This window comes from Lycium ferocissimum, chromosome 1, assembly GCF_029784015.1.
Source record: "Lycium ferocissimum isolate CSIRO_LF1 chromosome 1, AGI_CSIRO_Lferr_CH_V1, whole genome shotgun sequence".
NCBI lineage: Eukaryota > Viridiplantae > Streptophyta > Magnoliopsida > Solanales > Solanaceae > Lycium > Lycium ferocissimum.
The window spans coordinates 13963035-13983418 of record NC_081342.1 but is presented as its reverse complement, the minus strand read 5'-3'; the positions used below and the strand labels follow the sequence as shown (position 1 = coordinate 13983418).

The following is a 20384-nucleotide window of genomic DNA, read 5'->3' as shown; positions in this document are numbered from 1 at the left end:
GACCATCCTGAATATTGTTGCACCTGGATGGGAAATGCTGCACAACTATAATGATGCAGCTAATAGTAGAGTATGGGTGACATGGGATCCTTCCTAGTATAGAATCACAACTCTCAAGCAAGGGGCTCAATTCATTTATTGCTAGATTAGAGGTACAACTAATGATATTGACTGCATGCTAACTGTTATTTATGGTCATAATACATTGGACCAAAGAAAGGCTCTCTGGGAGGTTTAGCTGAATGTGCAGTTGGCATTAATGGCCCATGGATTACCTGTGGTGACTTTAATGCAGTCTTACATATTATGGATAGACAAGGTGGGAATGCCATCACACAAGCTGAAGTACATGACTTCTCGGAGTGTACAAATAATTTGTTGCTTACTGAACCTACCTTGGAGAGGGGAGTATTTCACATGACTAATAAACAACATGGTGATGATCGAATTCATAGAAGGATAGATAGAATGTTTGGCATTGGAGATTGGATGATGCAATAGGGGCAAGTAGCAACAGAATATGATCTGCCTTATATATCAGATCATACTCCTATGTTACTGAGACTCCAATCTGGACAACAACCAACTCAGATCCCTTTTAGGTTCTTTAATATATGGACATCACATGATCAGTTCCTAGGGTTGGTTAAATCTGTTTGGGATCAACACTACAGAGGGAATAAAATGGGAAACATCTGGAGAAAGCTAAAAGCTCTGAAACCTGCACTGAAGAAACTCAACAATGATCACTTCAAAGGAATTACAATGCACATTTAACAAGCCAGACTGTTTTTGTAAGACACACAAAAAGCAGTTACATGTTAATATACTGATTCTTTATTGAACAAGGAGAAGGACATCTTGCAAAGTTTAGAAAAATGGTCTTTGATTAAAGAAAGTGCCCTCAAGCAGAAATCCAAAGCTACTTGGATTAAACTTAGGGATTCAAACACAAAGTATTTGCTGCTGTGGTTAAAGAAAAGGCTCATAGGAAAGAAATTAGTGAACTTACCTCTCTAGTTGGATCAAGGTTGACAGATTCCAAAGCTATCACTGATGAGATAATGTTATTTTACAAAAGCTTAATGGGAACTGCAACCACAACTCTGCCTGCTGTCAACAAAATCACAATGCAGAAGGGTCCTGTGCTTAATCATCAACAACAAGTTGACTTTTGTGCTCCAGTATCAGATGATGAAATCTACAATGGACTAGTCTCCATTGGAGATGAGAAGGCTCCAGGTATTGATGGCTATAACTCTAATTTCTTTAAAACTTCTTGGGTTGCTGTGAAGAGTGAAGTGATAGAGATGTTAAAGAGTTTTTGACACTGGTAAAATGCTTAAAGGTATTAATTGCACCACCCTAACACTTATACCAAAATCCTAAATCCTGCTACTGTTAAGGACTTTAGACCAATAGTTTGTTGTACAATTTTATATAAAATGATTGTTAAAGTCCTGGCTATTAGATTACAAGTAGTGATGCCTAGTATCACATGTGAAGTCCAAGCAGGTCTTATACTAGGGCGTAAAATTGCTGACAATATCATACTTGCTCATGAACTAATCAAACCATATTCTAGAAAACACATTTCTCATAGAGCCATGATCAAAATTGACCTCCTAAAAGCCTACGACTTTGTAGAATGGCCATTCTTAGAGCAAGTTATGACTGAATTAGGATTTCTTGGAAAATTTCACAGATGGATAATGGTCTGTGTTAAAACTGTTAACTACACTGTCTCAGTCAATGGATCATCTTCTGAACCTTTTAATGTAGCCAAAGGATTCACGAAAGGGGACCCAATTTCCCCTTTTTCTTTTTGCCATTTCTATGGAATACCTAAGCATTTACCTTAATGAGTTAAAACATGTTAAAGAGTTCAAATATCACCCTAGATGTGCCAAACTTGGCATTACTCATTTGAGTTTTACTAATGATCTTCTACTTTTCAGTAGAGGTGATCCTGTTTCAGTTCGTGCCTTACATAAGTGTTTCCTCATCTTATCTGAAGCCTCAGGTTTACAACCCAACCTTGGTAAGAGTTCTATCTACTTTGGGGGTGTAAAACAAACTTACAAAGACAACATTCTACTACAACTTGGCTATGGGCATGGGGAATTACCTTTTAAGTACCTTGGGATATCACTTTCCACCAAAAAACTATCCATCCTGCAGTGGAAGCCTCTTATTACCAAAATAACCGGTAGAATTTCTTCCTGGACTACAAAGAAACTTTCTTATGCTGGTAGAATTCAACTAGTTTAATCTGTGATACTTGGGATTCAAGCTTATTGGGCTCAATTATTCCCCATTCCTGCTCATGTGCTCAAAGTTATAAATGTTTATTGTAGAAGTTACATTTGGTCTGGAACTAATACTATTACTAAGAAGGCTCTGGTCGCATGGGATAAAATATGGTTACCTAAGACTGCTATGGCAAAGTCTTGTTGGGATTTAGCACATAAACAAGACAAATTGTGGATTAGATGGATTCATGCATTCTATATAAAAAGAAGTCAACTATGTGACCTTGTTATACCCCAGCAGGCTTCTTGGATGGTTAGCAGATTTTGCAAGCTTACCATACTCTCCAATTAGTTCAATGTCCACAAAGCACCAAACAATGCATGATCAGAACCATATATCTTCAGCTTCTACCTAGTCTGCTAAGAGTTCGATGGAAAACATTAATCATCACCAACAATGCTAGACCAAAAGCAAAATTTACCATGTGGTTACACCTCCATGGGAGATTGTTAATTGTTGATAGATTACTCAAATGGGGCTTACCAGCTGAACCTAAATGCTCCTTATGTCACCGTCAAGATGAGAACCTGGAACACTTGTTTGTGCAGTGCGGAACCTATGGGATGGAATGTTGGGTTGGCTGCAGAGACCAAAGTTGAATGTTGTTGCATGGGAACAATATGTGAGCTGGGCTGTTGCAAATGCTAAAGGGAAGACTCTCCAGGCAAAGACTTTCAAGATCATATTTTTCTGAATGTTCTCATGCTATTTGGATAAAAAGGAATGCTAGAACTTTTTAAGGAAGATCAACTACTGCCGCATCATTACTGCAACACTATCTCCCAGCTTAAATTTCTGAGTTTGCTATGTATTTCAAGGCCTCTTGTTATTCTTGGCACTTTGTTTTCTGCTGTACCTCCTGAGATAGCTAGCCTGTGTTGTAGCTAGTTATGGTTTTGTAACTATTCACTTTGGTGGTTAATGAAAAAGTTGATTACCAAAAAAAACATAGGGTGTGTTTGGTACGGGGTTAATTTTTTCATGTTTTGTTCATCAAAATTTTTAAAAAATATTTTCTTTAGAAAATTAAATTTCTTAAACATAAGGAAAATGATTTTTTCCAATAAAAAAAAAAAAAAAAGTTCCACAAATGATATCTCACGTTTGATTGAAAATCCAACGACTAATCAAATGATTAGATTCTCTAGGAGCGCTAATTAATCAATTAGCATCTGCCAAGAGAGCAAGTCATCATGAACGTCGCTTTGTTAATTATGTTAAAAATCTAAATCATTTATTGCTATAGCTTAGCTAGGATGTAGGAGTACTTTTGCTGCCTATAAACTGATTTTCTAGGGATTACCAAATTTACTGATTTACTAGGGATTACCAAATTTACATAGTAATTTCCCGTTTTAGTTCAAGTGTCTTAGTTTGATTATATACAGATTTTATCTGTTTAAAAAATAAAAGAAGACTTTTGAATCTTGTGATCCTAAATTAAAGACGTGTATAATATATTAAAATATTTTTTGAATCTTATAGTTATAAACTTGTCATATAAGATGTTTGAATTGTTAACTTATTAAATATAAAAAGATGCATTCTTTTCGAAAGAAACCAAAAAAAAAAAAAAAGTAAAACCCTTTAATTAAGACGGAGGGAGTATATGTTTATATTAAAAGAGTAGCTTATCTCTTTTATCTTTCGCAGTTGTTAAGAAAGATATCATTTTTATCCCCTTGAACAATATAAACAGTTGTAACTGGTAATACTTACTCTTTGTCGTAATATTCTTTAAGAAAGTACGCAAAACGAACGTGGTTTTATTCCTTACAAAACAAGTGTGACAGATATGCTGACTACAACAGATTGGTTTGGACACCTTTCCGGACATAATCTAATTTCGTCTCAAAATATTATCTAAACGAAACTTGATTTCGTCTCAAGAATTTGATCTCGCGAGATAAAATTAGATTACATTACAATAACATTGCCAAAAAATTCAATTTCTTTACAACGAAACATAAACTCTAGTTCTGACACAAAAAACATTTGTTGCAACTAGTCAGTTTTTTGACAGCTTAAAAGTAGGGATGGACGTTCGGTTTTTCGGTTCGGTTTTATCAAATTTCGGTTTGCCTATTTCGGGTTCGGTTTTTTGAAGGTGGACATCGAACACCGAACCAAACTAGTTCGGTTCGGTTCTTTCGGTTTCGGTTTTTTCAATTCGGTTTTTTTGATATAATATTAGAAGCGATTCCATTGACACTAATTCATATTCTCAAAAGCAATAAAACATAAAAATGATAAATTGAAATCAAAATCAAACAAACAGGATACACAAGAACAGAAAACTATAATCATGATATAGGATTACTAGGTGTTATATACATACCGTAAGAATAATTAAGAAAACACATAAAGGACATACATTAATCCTAAAGACACATCCTAATTACCTTTCTTTGTTAAGGATATTTGATTTTCTCAATTGAAGTGGAAAATTAGGGATACAAATGCAAAAGAGGACTTATTCCAATTGGGTTTTTTTTGCTTTAAACTTAATGGGCCTGGACTATTTTAATTTTTTTTTTTGGGTAATGTATTAAATTTCGGTGCGCGTTCAGTTTTTCGGTTCGGTTTTATCAAACTTCGGTTCGGCTATTTCGGTTTCGGTTTTTTTACGGTGGACACCAAACACCGAACCAAACTAGTTCGGTTCGGTGAAGTTTCGGTTCGGTTCGGTTCGGTGAAGTTTCGGTTCGGTTTTTTGATTTTCGGTATTTATGCCCAGCCCTACTTAAAAGTAAAGGACTCTAGCAAACTAAAAATTTCCCGGCATGGACATGTACATATAATTATAATATTGGCAATGAGCACTGAACAGGTATAGACGAGATGTATCTATGTACAATGGGTGAGTCTAAAACCTAGGATTTGCATTAATTAAACTGTTTGAGCAAATACATTTTTAACCACTTTTAGTCCTCAAAGATATATATGGAGGAAGAAGACGAGAACACGGGATAGTTCATATGCAATGTCTCTATCATCCTTCTCACTTACAGCTGAGGCTGATTATGAATAGTTTTGTATATATATATATATATCCAAACGCTGTTCTACTACAGGTTTGCATGTTTTTACACGCACGGTAAAAGAAGACTAGTCCTGAATAATTATCAGTACCCGTTATCCATGAGAATTATTCATTTTTTCCAAAATAATTTTTCACTTTTTCCCGAAATCAGTATCTGGTTATCAAATTGTCCATTTTTTTTCAGATTCAACTTGAAGTTGGATTTCGAAATTTTAAAAAGTGCTCTAATCCAGTTTTTCAACGTAACTCACCTTTTACCATTAGAAATTTGTTTACTTTTCATAAAGACAACTCCATCTAATGGATCTGTGTAATAGGAGTAGTGTTAAAAACTGATGAAGTGTAATAGCACGCAGTAGCTCGTATATGGAATTCAAATGCTTAATGCAACTGTTATTTTAATTTTTGTAATTCTATGTAAATGCAATCTATGACATTATGTGACTATCCTTTATGTGATATTACGATTTGTTTGTTTGTTTCAGGTAAATTAATCAAGTTTGATCGTTTTATAGTTTTTAGAAATTGTGGAATATAAATTATATTTCATGTTTTTTAGAAAAAATATATCCAAACATGAACATTATTCCAAATATTGTCTGCAAAAAAATATATTCAAATTCAACTATATATTTAACTCCAACTTCATAAATTTTATACTAAATGAAAATATTTGAAATCTATGACCAACCAAACACCTACTCAGTACGTATAAACAATTTCTCCCGATGATCGATTTATTGAATGGTAAAACCAAAAAACAATTCTTCCACGCCCCCACCAAACAAAAATAATTTCAGAATTTCACTACTACTTTGCTTAAGGAAAAATGAAACAAATAAGGAACTACTGCGTATTATTCCGGAAATCCTGCTAGCGTATCTAGGAAAATCTTATCTCTTTTGTTTTTTTTAATAAAAGGCCATCTTCTCTAATGATGACAACGCCAGCTTTGCATATGTCTAAAAAACCAAATTCCTTCTTTTTCAAGAATATTTAATGGTGCATCACCATCATCAGTACATAAACCTACTGATTGTTATAATGACCCTCATCATTATTTAACTCCGAACTTCACCTTCTATAAAAGAAGCCTACTACACAGAGTGAAGAGTAAAGTTCAGAAAAGTGTAATTTTTTAACTTCTTGTAACAAAATAGTACTCTCTTTGTCCCAATTTATGTGAAAGAGTTTGAAATACAAAGGTCAAAGACTTAATTTTGATTATAAATTCAGGTATAAATTCTTCAAATATTTTAAAATAATATATATATATATATATATATATATATATATATATTTGAAAACTAAATGAAAAGCCCTACAAATGAACATAAGCTAACAAGTCAATATTTAAGAAAAGTTTGACAAAATTGTAGTAAAAAAAATTTATTTGACTCCCCAAATAATAACACATTCACATAAAATGGAATTGATGGAGCATATGTTAAAATCATTTTACACATCCAATTATTTCACTAGATACCACTACTTCTTACAAGCAAAAATATCAAACAACTCCGTTTATCAACGTTTAGACAGATGGAAAGAAATTAACTATCGAGTGTGATTTTATAATTATACATGTGCACATTTTTTTTTTTTTAAAGTATATACATATATATAGTTCGAGCCAAAAACAATATTTTCCCGTTTTAATTTGATTGTCTTACTTTCCCAAGTCCACTTAGAAAAAATGTCTCTTTTCCTTTTTGGCAACTCCTTAATTCGAACTTTCCACATGCCATGTTTAAGACCACAAAATTAAATAACACATTTTGGTACGTTCTACATATCTTTAGTTTAAGATCACAAGATACAATTTTTTTTTTACTTTTTTAAACTCCGTATCAAATCAAAATTAGACAAACAAACTCAGACGGAGGGAGTCGGTTCAATTAAAACTAAGGAACACATCATAGATCCGCGCCTAGATCAACCTAGGCACATACACACACGCCTATATAAATGTCTACATAAACAGTCATTTGTAGCCTAAACATTAGTCTTAGCAGCTAGAAAACTCAGCTTTAATACAATAACCATGCTTAAGAATAAAGGTGGTGATGCAACTCTCCAATTATCCAACTCAAGTGGTATACTTGGATGGTGTAGGCCTCATCGCCGCCGTGTATTGAGAAGGCGTAAAGGAAGCAGTATACGGCTAGGTAACAAGCGCCGCGTATTCTGCCTTGGCTCACGTCGAGTGGTTCAGTGGGCTGGATTCATGGCCTGCCCTTTTAGGGTGTTGAAGAAGCTAGTTTTTGAGATGGCTTCTAATAAGGGCATATTGTTAGAAGCATATTGCTGGTCTTTGCCTTTACTACGTCCACAGTTATTTCCCTTGTGCTGATTATATATTACTTCTTGTTTTTATGTTCATATTTTTTCTTATGTTTTAAGTACTGCAAAGTGGAATTGATCAGCAACTGTTCATTTCACACTAAGCTAACAAAAAAACACCCTCTCTATACGCTGGAAACATGTTGTATATCTATTCAGCTGGAAAAGAAAAGGTTGTTTGATATATGGCTTTGCTTTCTGATTTATATATAGCATCTACTGCTTCATTACTGCTTTTTATCGTCTTTAATTTAGCATAAGATATTCCTACCAATTTGAGGCCGTCAACGGCAAAAATAGTAGTATGAGTTTTTATATCTCTGCAGTTTTCCCCAATTATTGCTTAAGATGTTGCCACATCATAAAAGTAAGATCTGATGGCTATCATTTTTTTTTCTTCTTGGTTTACCTGCTTTTGGAACCGATTATTTCGGATTAATACGTGCTTTTGGACCCGATTATTTCGGATTTTTTCTTCTTGGTTTACCTGCTTTTGGACCCGATTATTTTGGATTAACATTCCTTACCAAAGATGACTCCATACTCTCGGGGCTCAAATTCGAGACCTCTGATTAAGGATGGAGGAGTACTTACCGCTCTTGCTATCATTTTAACTTGCTAATAAGAACTACGGTATTAATGGCATTAGCTCCACGCTTTACCGCATCTGAATCTCAAATGCTGATTTAAATATGCTGGGGTTAAGCTTGGATATTATTATGGTGGAAGAACTAATGGTTTTGGCCCATTGGCCATTGTAGGGGTAGTATCTACAAATATTGGTAGCAAGAACAGAGAATAAAAAACTAATTGTCGCTAATGTTTAGTTTTTAGTAGAATTAATAGCTGGCGTCAGATCTTATATTTGTGAGGTGGAAACACCTGAAGCAATAACTTGGAAAATTATAGATGTCAAGACTGGAGAGGAGCTGTGTCCGTATATGAAATCTAGTAGTAGCATTTTGAGTTTTGGATTACATGGATCAAAACGTTTGTTCTAAATTTGATGTGCTTGTGACTTGTGAGATACATATCAATTTAAATTAGTGACTCGAGGAAAAAAAAAAAGAGGCCAGGGAATTGATAGTCTAAAACCAAACCACAATAACAGACCTTAAACTTATCTATTAGCTTAATTTACTCACTCATTCGAACAGCTTCAACGAAATTAAAGAAAAAGTAAAGTCTAAAACATTAATTAATGGTAATTGAAGTAAATTATATGTTATACATATATAGTAATAATAATAGTTTAGTGCTTTTGGGGGGCTTAAAGCAATTAATTAAATGACCTTATCATCACATTGAGATCTACTGGCTACTGGTAAAAAAGATAAAGGCCAAACACATACAACCCCTTAAAGTTGGAATCAGTTCTCATTTAGATACGTCGACTGATACCTATACCTACTAGGCACTCCAGGACTCATCATAGTGTGTCTATGAACACTTAGTCTCAATTTTACTTTAAAATGGAAGGAGTTCTAAATGTACAATCCAAACAAACAGTTACATTCTGCATAGCCTTAGCTTATAATTATTTACACTTAGACTAGCCAACAAATGTATATATTGAATTCAACAAGCCAAATTTCTTTCAATGTTATTTTTTTTTACTTTCTTCCCCGAGCCACTGCAAATCGTTTTACCATCCTCCATTTTTCAAATCTATATAGCATGACGTATAACAGTGTATATAAACTATTATACATTATATATACATCCTTATACACTGTATATTTTTTATATACATCACACACACACACACGCGCACTATTAACGTTTGCAATGAGAAAAATCAGAGCTGACGGGATGGCTAAATGGCTTGATATATAGTGGGGTTTTGATGGTTAGGGTTTTGTTAAGTTGGTTTCCTAATATACCCTGGGATGGGCAACCATTGTCTGCTATTAGGGATCTTTGTGATCCTTATTTGAATCTTTTTAGGAATATAATTCCACCTATTTGTGATACTTTGGATGTTAGTCCTCTTTTGGTTTTTGCAGTTTTGGGGACACTTGGTTCTATTCTAAATAGCAGCAGGGGAGCATACTGAGGTTTTTTTTTTATGTGGTTCATTTGTGTGTCATTACATTTGTTGTGGGTTTGATGGCATTGTTGTTATGATTTTTAATTTAGAGAGTTTGAGACAGTTAAAATGTTGTTTATGTGCACTTGTGCTTAGTGGCTTCTGGCATTGATAATTTAGGGTGGCTTCCTTGGTAGATGAAGACTAAAGTTTCAAAGAGCCAATATCTGTAATGTTTGGCTTCGTTGGATACCTTATAAGGATTAAGTCAACAAGTATTGTATGAACGGCTCAGCTTCGAGCTGAGAAGCATTTGTGGATATAGGTTGATATTAAGTGTCGAGCTGAGAATCTATCGGAAACAACTTCTCTATCCTGCAAGGATAGGGTTAAGATCTGTGTACATCTCATCCTTCCCAGACCCTACTTGTGTAGATATAAATAGATGAACTTAACTTCACTAATCGTATGAATGATCCAAGCATTTTTTGAAACTTTTGATAGCATCAAAGATCTCAGTTTAGCATGAACCTCACTAACAATCCTATGGGCTAAGTCAACTAAATCTGTGTGCTAAATGAAGACGAACTTGATAAGTGTGCAATTTTTGTAGATGAATTTTCTAACATTTAGATACATAAAACATAGTTTGTGGCACCATAACTTTTTAGCTTTCATCTAAGATTCCAAAACATAATGTTGATTGTTGACCAACATTTTGCAAAAGAGAGTGAAACATAGAAAGTGTCAGGAGAAAGTCAGTCCTCTTTGCCTCATTTTATCAAGTCACTTGGATTCTGATGTTGATATGCAGGCTTCTACCGTATTCTCATGTCCATGGACTTAAAAAAAAGTATCATACTAATCCAAGCCAAATGCTAGAGTAACTTGTTTTGTAGTTTTATCTTTTATGTGCTGTCCAATCCAAGAACGACACTTTTGGTTGATTTTATCTATGTTATATATTTTCTTGAGCCGAGAGTCTATTGGAAACAGCCTCTCTACCTCGCAAGGTAGGGGGAAGGTCTGCGTACACTGCACCCTCCCCGCACCCCACTTTGTAGGATTATACTGGGTATGTTGTTGTATACTCTATGTTATATATTCAGCAATCATGCAAAACTATAGTTCACATTTCCACAGAGAAGATTTTTTTTAAACAGCTGTTGATGATCCTCGCAAAGCTCCCGGTGATCACAAACTTCTACCATCCTATAAAACCTTCAGGATTCTCATTTGTCCTGATGTTGTAAACTGGTTGATATTTTTTTTTTTTTTTCATTGAGGTGCAAAATGGGGATAGGTGATTCTATTATGGCAATGACCTGTGGACGGCTTAGCAAGGAAAAAGGAAGAATCAAGAAATTGGGCCTAGCAACATTTCTTCTTTCAGAGGAAACAGAGTGCAAGACGTATCCAGAGCCTCGGGTGATGCAGTTCCTCATATTTGATGCTTTAGTTGTGCATGATGATTGATATAGCACTTCAAATGTTGCCCCCAAACATGTATTCTTCCCTACTGGTAGACATAGGAATCCTCCTATATTCGACCGTACATAATTTGGTTACTTCTGTCCAAATGTTTTAGCGCCTGTCTAACTGTCTTCAGTACATTTCTTAATCTACATAACAATATTCCAGAAAGCCTTTTAAGTTCTAAAATACTGAATGACTAATTTGTGAGTCCTGGAATCTTACCAAAGTTTTCTCCATGGTGAGGATGCTGGCAGCAATTTTCAACGATTTTGGTTTCTTAAAAGGATCTATTCATTTTTTGGATATTGGTAATCGACTACTTAATGTTTGTGCGGTACTTTAGTAACCAGTAAAGCTTGCTATGTTTATTTTCGTATTGCATCGAGGATCAGTGCTTCTCGGCTAATTCCACCACATACCAATCGTTGGGACCGGTCCTATTAAGAGCCGTCAATAAACTTGTGTGTGTAATCCTTTGGTCGAAGGAGGGCCTCTTTCCTCTCTGCCTGACCACGAATGTGGTTCCGGATCTGTTGCATCATATCTGCATCGGCCTCAGGGTCGAGAGGAGGCAAATGCTCTTATTGGTATGCCCTACCAAAGGAAAAGGAAGGAAGTTGCAGGAGCAAGTTAAGAGTTAGAATTCCCCGATCCTGTTCCTATTTATTAGTCTTCTTTCTGCACTTGCTGGGCACATCGTAAAAAGAAGAAAAAACATACAGTTGTATGGAACTTCTGAGAAATCAGCTGTATTCAGGATGTTTACTACGAAGATCAGCAAGCCCTAGGGCAGATAAGCTGTGTATTCTGAGAGATGCACATAAAAAGAGGGGACCAATCAAATTTAAAAATTGAAGTCCCACAGAGACAAAATCGTCAGCCTAAAGATACTTAACAAGCACTTCAGTCCCTTCACAACTTCCGGAAGCAGATTATCAGACTTTTTTTCTAAGTTAAAGGGAAATTTTATCAATACAAAACTGCAAAACATGCCTACAAGCCAAGAATGAGTGCTGATACTCAAACAAAATCCTAAGCTTCCAACATTTGGGTTTTAAGCAAAAGAAATACCAACTTCACTATATACAGAACTTGTCTAAGCATTGTACTTTATGTGACTAGCCTTTTCCAAAGTAAGAAAATAGAGTCGGCTGTTTGTCATCAGCACCTTTAGCTCTCTTTTTTGATGAGCTTAGGTGCTTGTTGACCGCCTTAGCATGCGGCGTTGCATTTCCTGAGAGCTCGTCATAATCTCTCTTGGTTTTAGCATCCCCACTTCCCTCTTGAGGCGGAACATGAACATTTGGTTTAATATCCTCAGACTCCTCTTTCAAGCTTTTCACATTATCACTAGCAGGACTACCTACTTTTTCAGGTGGATTTCCGGTTGGACCAGTCAATGACTGTTTACTACCTGCCTCATCATAGTCTTGCTCAACTTTTATGTCAGTGGTCCTAGTAGAAGTGAAACCCTCCGGTTTGTCGGTGGAACAAAGATGGCCCACATGTTCTGATTCAGATTCCTGTTTCAAGTTCTCCGTCTGATCAGTATTCAAAGGCTCTTCCTCTGAAACTTTGATATGAGACTTCTGCTCCTGTTGGTCTCTGTCTCCCTTCTTTGAGAAAAATTGCGATATTGATCTGGTCTCATTGGTCTTGAGCTGCAACTACAGTTTAAATGTGAACAATAGGCACTTATTAATTGATCATCAACTCCATATCTCCTATAGTTTATGAACCATAAAAAGGAAAGAGCGTGGAACTAACGAGATAATATTCAAGCTTTGCACCTAGTAGGGCTAAAAGAGGGGTGGGAGGGAGTAATTGTCTCAAGGAAAGATAACAAAATGATGTAGTGATTAACCATCTGGACAAGACACGTGCTCGACATAGATCCTATGACCTATCGCTTTACACAAATGACTTAGATCTGGAAAGACACATGCCCGTTATAGATTCTGTGACCTATCACCTGTGCTTTAGAACAGTTAAGTGTCATTAATGCCCATTGGAAGTGCTCTTTTAGGCTATCATCAGCAAACAAGTTCATACTAAAAAAAGACAGAATTTATCATGTAACACATAAACCATCTGGAACTACAATCAAAAGCAAACTTACTGGTGATGCCACGAAACCTTATGATTGAGAAGATAAACGGCTTAAAAGAAAAAGAAAAAGTTAATAGAGACTTAGCAACTGGGTATTATACAGGGAAACTTAAGCACATATTAGTTTGGGATGCTGGTGAGTTGATATTTGGGAAGTTAGATCTGTGACAAGTATTATAAATTCATGCAAGCAGAAATCTGCTATTTCCCAATTTGGACACTTAGTGGATAATGGGTCTGCCCTTCTACCTTTATCACTTAACACCCAAACTTGATTCGCAAGATAGGACACTTGATCTCGGATTGTACACCTACCATAGATCTCGGATTGTACTACTTGATGTTCTCTGCGTATATATAGGGTTTGACAAGTTACATTTAGCATAAGCCTTTAGCTGATCTAGTGTTGGCTCCTCAAAATGAAATGTACGACAAAAAAGACAAAGCAAGTACCTCTTTGATGCACTCTGGCCCATCAAAAGAAGGCTTACCCATTGCAGGTGTTACAGGGTACCAAGCCTGCAATGAAAATGAAGTTTTAAGCAACTTAGTCGACAAGTCCACGACACTCTTTTTTCCTAAAGATTGATTGTTCAGAATTATCACCAAATCTGACTCTTCGTATGGTTTCAATAGCGTGTCAATATTGGATGATGGAGAACCATTTAACCACATGTCAGCAGCATCCTTGTTTCCAAGAATGACAGGCATCCTGTCTAAAAGACAATTTAGGTGTAATTCAAAGCAGAAATTTAACAAATAGAATCTGGATCCAAATCAAACTGCTAGGTCTCAAACTTCAAAGACAATCGGATAAGACAAATGAGAAGAAAACTCTTGGCATGTGATAAAATTATGTATCTTCACAAGTTGAACAAAGAAAGTTGGAACAAGTCATCTTCGAAACTAGATTGAAGATTTGTTTTCCGTTTATGTTATTCTTCAATCTCTCACCCGAAAATACTATGTAAGTCAGCTAGAATGGACAAACACCCTGGTAGAGAAAATTTATCTTTCTACATATCCCTGATATGACTTTGAGAGACAGATTTCCTTTTACTTTGTGAAACAAGCGAATAGAAGAGATAGAACTTGTCTTGAATTGGATCGAGACAAACTCCTTACATAGGAGTCTAGTGTATGTCATCCCTACATATACATGATTTTTCTTGTCTATTCACATGTTACCAACATGTAAAATCCTTCTGCCAACAATGAGAGTCAGCATGCCCATTTAGTTCCTTAAACTCCCATCAAGTTAGTGCTTTTAGGTGTCTAGCATCCAACAAAGTCAATGATGCCAGGCCCGAAAAATTTCAGAGGGGAAAACACTAATTAGTCGACTTGCAACATGAAAAAGCTGATTATGTCCATGACATAAAAGAGCAAAGCTAGTCGACTTTCTTTTTCCTTGAAATGACTTGCTAATTACCAGTACTTCTGGAAGGAAATTCACAGATTCAAGGCACCATCTATTCACATCAACGTTAGACAAAGACATACTTGAACCATGTCAAAGGTAAACTTTCCCTAGATTCCAGCGGACCAGCTGACTAAATGACCTACTCTTTCGAAACATGTCATGGAAGTGTGTAAGGAGAAAGAATTAGTCTACACAAACAGCTATACACTTTGTCTTGCCCTCAACCAAACCAGAGAATTATAAGATGAAATAATTGAAATTAGAACAATATCAAGACAAACTCTTGTAATAAGTTTAAAATAGATTGCAAGAAGAAGTAGCAATAGTGCTATGAGGCCAAGTATTAGAGTAAAATGTACATCAAGAATAAAGGAATAACTACCGACAGTTGATAAAAGAAAACTAACCATGGAGCCATTCTAAAGAAGAGGACACCGAAGTTGTCAATATAGTAAATGTATAAAGAACTTCTCCTGTATTACGAGAACGAAGAAATCTCAATGGAAGTATTCAAGTTGTCCAATGGAAGTAATTTGCTAATAAAGTATAAAATAACGCATCAGGTGTAGCAATATCCTATATCTGACAAGTGCAGTATTTCAAATCAAAGTACAGAATTAATATAAGAGAAAAGTATCTGCCTAGTGCCTACTGTCTACTGTATGCTGGCTCACATTTAAAAAAGAAAAGGACTACAGACTAGTCATTGACAAGATATCAAAGTTGTTCCGGAATCAATTTTGGATGCCGTCAGAAAATTAAAAATAGACAGATCATGAATTAGAAAATATTAATAATTGTGACTAGTAACTCACTACTAGTCACCCTAAAAAAGATGGTAATTCACCTTCAGGATTCTTCCAAGAGTCAAAAAGGGCAGCTAACACCAGGGGCCGGCCATCCTTAAAATGTATGTAATAAGGTTGCTTTTTTGACCCATCCTTTTTCCACTCATAAAATCTGAAGAAAATTGCATCACTGAGAACCATTGATATCGCAATTGAGACAATTCTGCTATTCAGACAACAAATGAGAAATTTACATGAAAGAAGCTTTGGCTTCTCTAGAATGTGCTCTGATTCTTAATAAGTCTTCTCCATTCTTTCTTTTCTTTTTAGGAAGGAAGCGAAATTAGGTAAGTTCCATTCACTGGAAGTTATCGATGGCATGTCCATTATCAAGAAAAATCTCAGTTTGACATGTCAGCTTTGTGAAAAGTAACAGACCAAAGCAGATTGTACATAGAAATGGATACTCTCATAGAGTTGTTATAGCTGAAGAAAGAACCTACCCCTCAACTGCAACCAGGCACCTATTCTTTGGGACAAGGCGGCGAAATGAAGCCTTCTCCTTTATTGATTCAGACCGAGCATTAAACTGCAAACAAAACGGTCATATATTGTTTTGTGCGGCCAAGACAGCAAGATGTTCAAATCCATATCCAGCTACTTGCATTCAATTATCTACAGCATCTCCGTCCTACTACATATATGCTAGAGCGACTTGGAGGTTTATAAACCATCAAAACCTATTCGAAAGAAGATGATCCCTTTCTTTGGCCATGTTTTTTAGTTCCTTGAAGTACATGAAAAACTAACTTTTCCATCATTATTCTTTAGTTTTTATTAGATATTTGATTTTCATCTAGCGGACCATAGGAATATTGAGTGCTATAGTTCACTGAAATCCCCAGGTTATTTACATTTTTCCAAAGCCAACAGTTAAATCCAACACATATTAGAAGCTAAAAGTAGAAAAATAGTTTTACAGAATGTAAAAGAATATATCTATTAATTCAAGTTGGTTGATGATTACTTATTATCTAAGAATCGAAGCAACCTACCATAGGATCTAAAGGAGAAATGGCGGGAAGTGATAGGACGATGGAAATACAGGATGATTTAAGATCAATAAATTGTCAATAGAAGTTGACCCAGGTAGTGTGAACTCTGAAGCAAACACGAGAGTTCAATGCCTGCAGCTAACATAAGTTCAAGGGTTAAATTTGAGATTTTGTTTTAAAAGCTACAAGGATGTGGTATCCTTAGGCCCTAGAAAGTCTTTAACAATCAAAAAATTAAAATATAGAACTGATTAATGGGGCATTTGGTGCAGATACCATATCGTATCAGACATGATAATGAATAATCCGCTGTTTGGTACTTGGATTTAGTTCTCATGTTGTCTAAGCATTATTCAATATTATATCAAGAGTGGTATTGTTAATTGGGGTATTAGAAATTCCTTATATTCAGCTAGGAACTGACTAATTTATGTGGTAAGAGTTATAGCTTAACAATTACAACTCCATCCTACACCAAAGTGGTGTAGGGTCTCAGTCCCACTTAAGGTCTCTCCCTTTCCTACCTTCTCCACCATTGTTCATAAGGCCGTCCACCAAGAACATAAACTAATGATTAAGTCACCTTTCCTTGTAAAGATTAACATGACTTATCTTTGAAATAGATGGAGATGGGGCAGGGCAGGTTCTGGGTGAGACATCACAAATCATAAACAGGGCGGAGCAGCTTAAAACAATTTTTAAGAAAAACTAAGCGAGCGTAAAACAAATTTTTGATTTTTTTTTTTTTAATTGGTAACTGTCAATTTTTGAAATTTTTTAATGAAAATTAACAAGTTTGTTGTTCTTAACTCATCAGGTTTAGATAAATGACAGTGGAAAAAAAGTTGTGTGGTGCGGTGTGATGCAGCTGAAGCAACTTTGAATTCCAAAGTAATTGAAGGTACTTGGACATTAATAAGTGTTTAATTCAGTAAAACATAAGTACTTCGTTTCATAAACTTATATTTCATTTACTCTCTTAAATATAGACCTTCTTTTTAGCATGTCTCCAAATATATTTTATTTGATGAGGATGTCTCCAAATATATTGAAATATGTTAGTTTTAGTATTTCAAGTAAGTAAAACTTTATGTTAGTTTTAGTATTTCAAGTAAGTAAAACTTTATGTTATACTTACTGAATAAACTTACAGTGATAATGCAGTAACATAAGCATTAAACCACATCATATAATGTGACAAGTTATTCTACAAACGCAATAATGAGAACAAAAGTTAATCCATTTAGAACCAAAAATGAGATTATTTTATCAAAATGAACCAAATCATAATCTAAATATAGTATTAATAGTTATCCTCATACTACAATCATAATATCATCTTCTCTTTGTACCAATCAAACCATATGACTCATTAAGTCTGTAATCAGTTCTTTCTATCAAAAGCACTGTCCATTTCCTGTGAACTGAGCTAATATACAATAAAATCTGAATTTATATAGTCAAATACTCGGAAAAAATCATAATTACTCTCAATCCATACTCCAAAATAAAAGAAGTGTGTCGATAATCATAATCAGTGGCAAGTTAGAAAAGCTAAGTTCGAATTACCATCCTGTAATGGTCAGGCTTTTCAGTTTTCTTAGTGAAACTGGGAACAAGACCCCATTTCATACAATGAAGAACAGCGCCCTCACCGTTGGGCTCATCTTCTCTCCTTACCACTGGTACATTGAACCCCGGTGACACATTATACGCCGGACGATACCTAAAAAACAAGTTCACACAATTTCATTTTTGAAACTTTTGGTTAAAAACATCAACGCTTCAGGAACATCTCAAAAGCCAATAGCTACTGAATATTAAACTGTTTAGTTTGCACCAAATTTGAAGAAGAAAATGACAAAAATAGTCCTTGGTTCAAAATAGTCCTTTAAGTATGCACTGAACAACTGTGGTCCTTTAAGTTTGCCAAAAGTTTAACACTTTTAGACTCCGTCAAAATATTTAACAATTTATCTTCTTAGATTTGACGGAAAAAATGATATAACCAAAGACACAAAAATTTCTCATCAAATCCAAAAATGTGCAACACAAAAACCTACACTAGACACCGAAAAATATAAAAAATCGCAGAAATTACACCTATTACACCTCAAAAAGTTGCATCAGACTATAGAAATCTACAAAATTCTACCTTTAAATGTGAGTTCCCGCTAATGTCCTCTTTTTCTCATAGTTCCTTCAAATCTAACGGACAAATTTCGGTAAATATTTAACGAAGACTAAAAGTGTTAACTTTTGACAAACATAAAGGACCGAAACTATTCAATGCCTATAGCTGCATAAATATCTAAGATTTATGTTAGATCACCAATTTTGAGGGCCCTGCCTCCTTGAGTTTCGCTTTTAAAAAAAAAAAAAAAAATTTGCTTCCCAGATCAACTCACTCCTTATTACAGTCTAGTAATACTGTGGGCTGAATTTTCAAAGTTCCCTTCTCTGGTTACCCAGTGTAATATATAGTACTCCCTCCATCCCAGTTAAATGTCTTAGTTTACTTTTTTCGTCTGTCCCAAAAAGAGTGTATGTTTCTACCACAAGATTCAAAGGCTTTTGGCCATGAAAACCAAATATTTTTCACTTTATTTGGTAGTTTGGAGTTGGAGTTGAAGATGGAGTTGTGTTTGGTTATAGTTTTTGCAAAGAATATTTAGTTGTTTGAATGTATTGAAAGTGAAAAAAATGAAAAAAAAAGTGAAAATAAATTTTTTGGTCTTTTTCAAATTCTAAATACCACTTTGTTTTTGAAATTTCTATGGCCAAACGTTGATTTTCAAATAAAGTGAAAACGGTTTCCGGAAAAAAGTAAAAAAAATTCGTGGCCAAACAGGCCTCAGTACATTATACACATTTTTAATTTAGTAGGCGTTTGGACATGCATTTCTCATGGTTTCAAAAATTTTAAATATAAAATTTGACCCATAAATTTATATTTTGTAAAAAAGACCCATAAGTTGGTAGATATTTTTAATAATTACTCCCACCAACCATTCACCAACTTCATTAACTTCCACCAACCATTCACCAACTTCATTAACTTGCACCAACCTTTATTTATGTCTACCAACCTCATTACTATTCATGTTAAATTTTTATTTTTATTGAACTAAAATTTGATCAATTGATATTGTATTTTTTAGAAAGGCCTTCTAGTAGCGTATTAATTTTGTTATGAACTATGACTTGCTCATTTGGTAAGATTGTATAAGAATTGAGAATATTTTAATAGTTTTCACAACTTGTAGGGTTTTTATGTCTATAAGAGAAGATACAGCTTAAATATCCAAATTGCATGTTCAAACCATATCCAAACGGCTCCTTAGAAACACAAGTTCCTTAAAAATAGGAAAAATGACTTTTCTAATCAAAATAGAGAAAACAAGTGCACAATTGACATTTCAGCAATCACTCTATCACCACCCAACCCACCCTCCAACCACCAAACCCCAACAACCCCACACACACCCCCTCCAAAAAATGTTTTTGTTTTTTCTTAAAAATAAATTTTAAAAAGTTTTTTTTTTGTTTTTTACACCCTCGCCACCCCCTCCAAAAAAAGTTATTTAAAAAAAAAGATTTTGGATTTTTTTTGGTTTTCTACGACTCCCCACCCCACCTTCAGCCCCCCGGCCCCAACACCCCGTCCAAAAAAATTAAAAACTTTTTATTTATCTGGGTTTTCTACTACACCCCCATCCCCCCTCCTTTTGAAATTTTTTTCTTTTTTGATTTTCTACAACCTCTTGACCGAATTTTCTACTTCATATTTAATTTTACCCTTATA

General features: G+C 34.9%; 2 protein-coding genes across 2 annotated transcripts; one reads left to right on the top strand and one right to left on the bottom strand.

Moving 5' to 3' along the window:
- The first annotated feature begins 1445 nt into the window (after positions 1–1445).
- On the top strand, positions 1446–3007 carry LOC132062283 (uncharacterized). Its single transcript, XM_059454885.1, has 3 exons — positions 1446–1715; positions 1783–2041; positions 2862–3007. The coding sequence occupies exons 1-3, from the start codon at positions 1446–1448 to the stop codon at positions 3005–3007; spliced, it is 675 nt and encodes a 224-aa protein (XP_059310868.1).
- Positions 3008–12025: 9018 nt separating this feature from the next.
- On the bottom strand, positions 12026–18324 carry LOC132049224 (abasic site processing protein YMR114C). The gene is made up of 7 exons (XM_059439947.1): positions 18149–18324; positions 16028–16113; positions 15584–15747; positions 15144–15209; positions 13920–14029; positions 13767–13832; positions 12026–12871 (listed from the first exon to the last, which is right to left on the bottom strand). The coding sequence occupies exons 1-7, from the start codon at positions 18209–18211 to the stop codon at positions 12323–12325; spliced, it is 1104 nt and encodes a 367-aa protein (XP_059295930.1). The 5' UTR covers positions 18212–18324; the 3' UTR covers positions 12026–12322.
- Positions 18325–20384: the final 2060 nt, after the last annotated feature.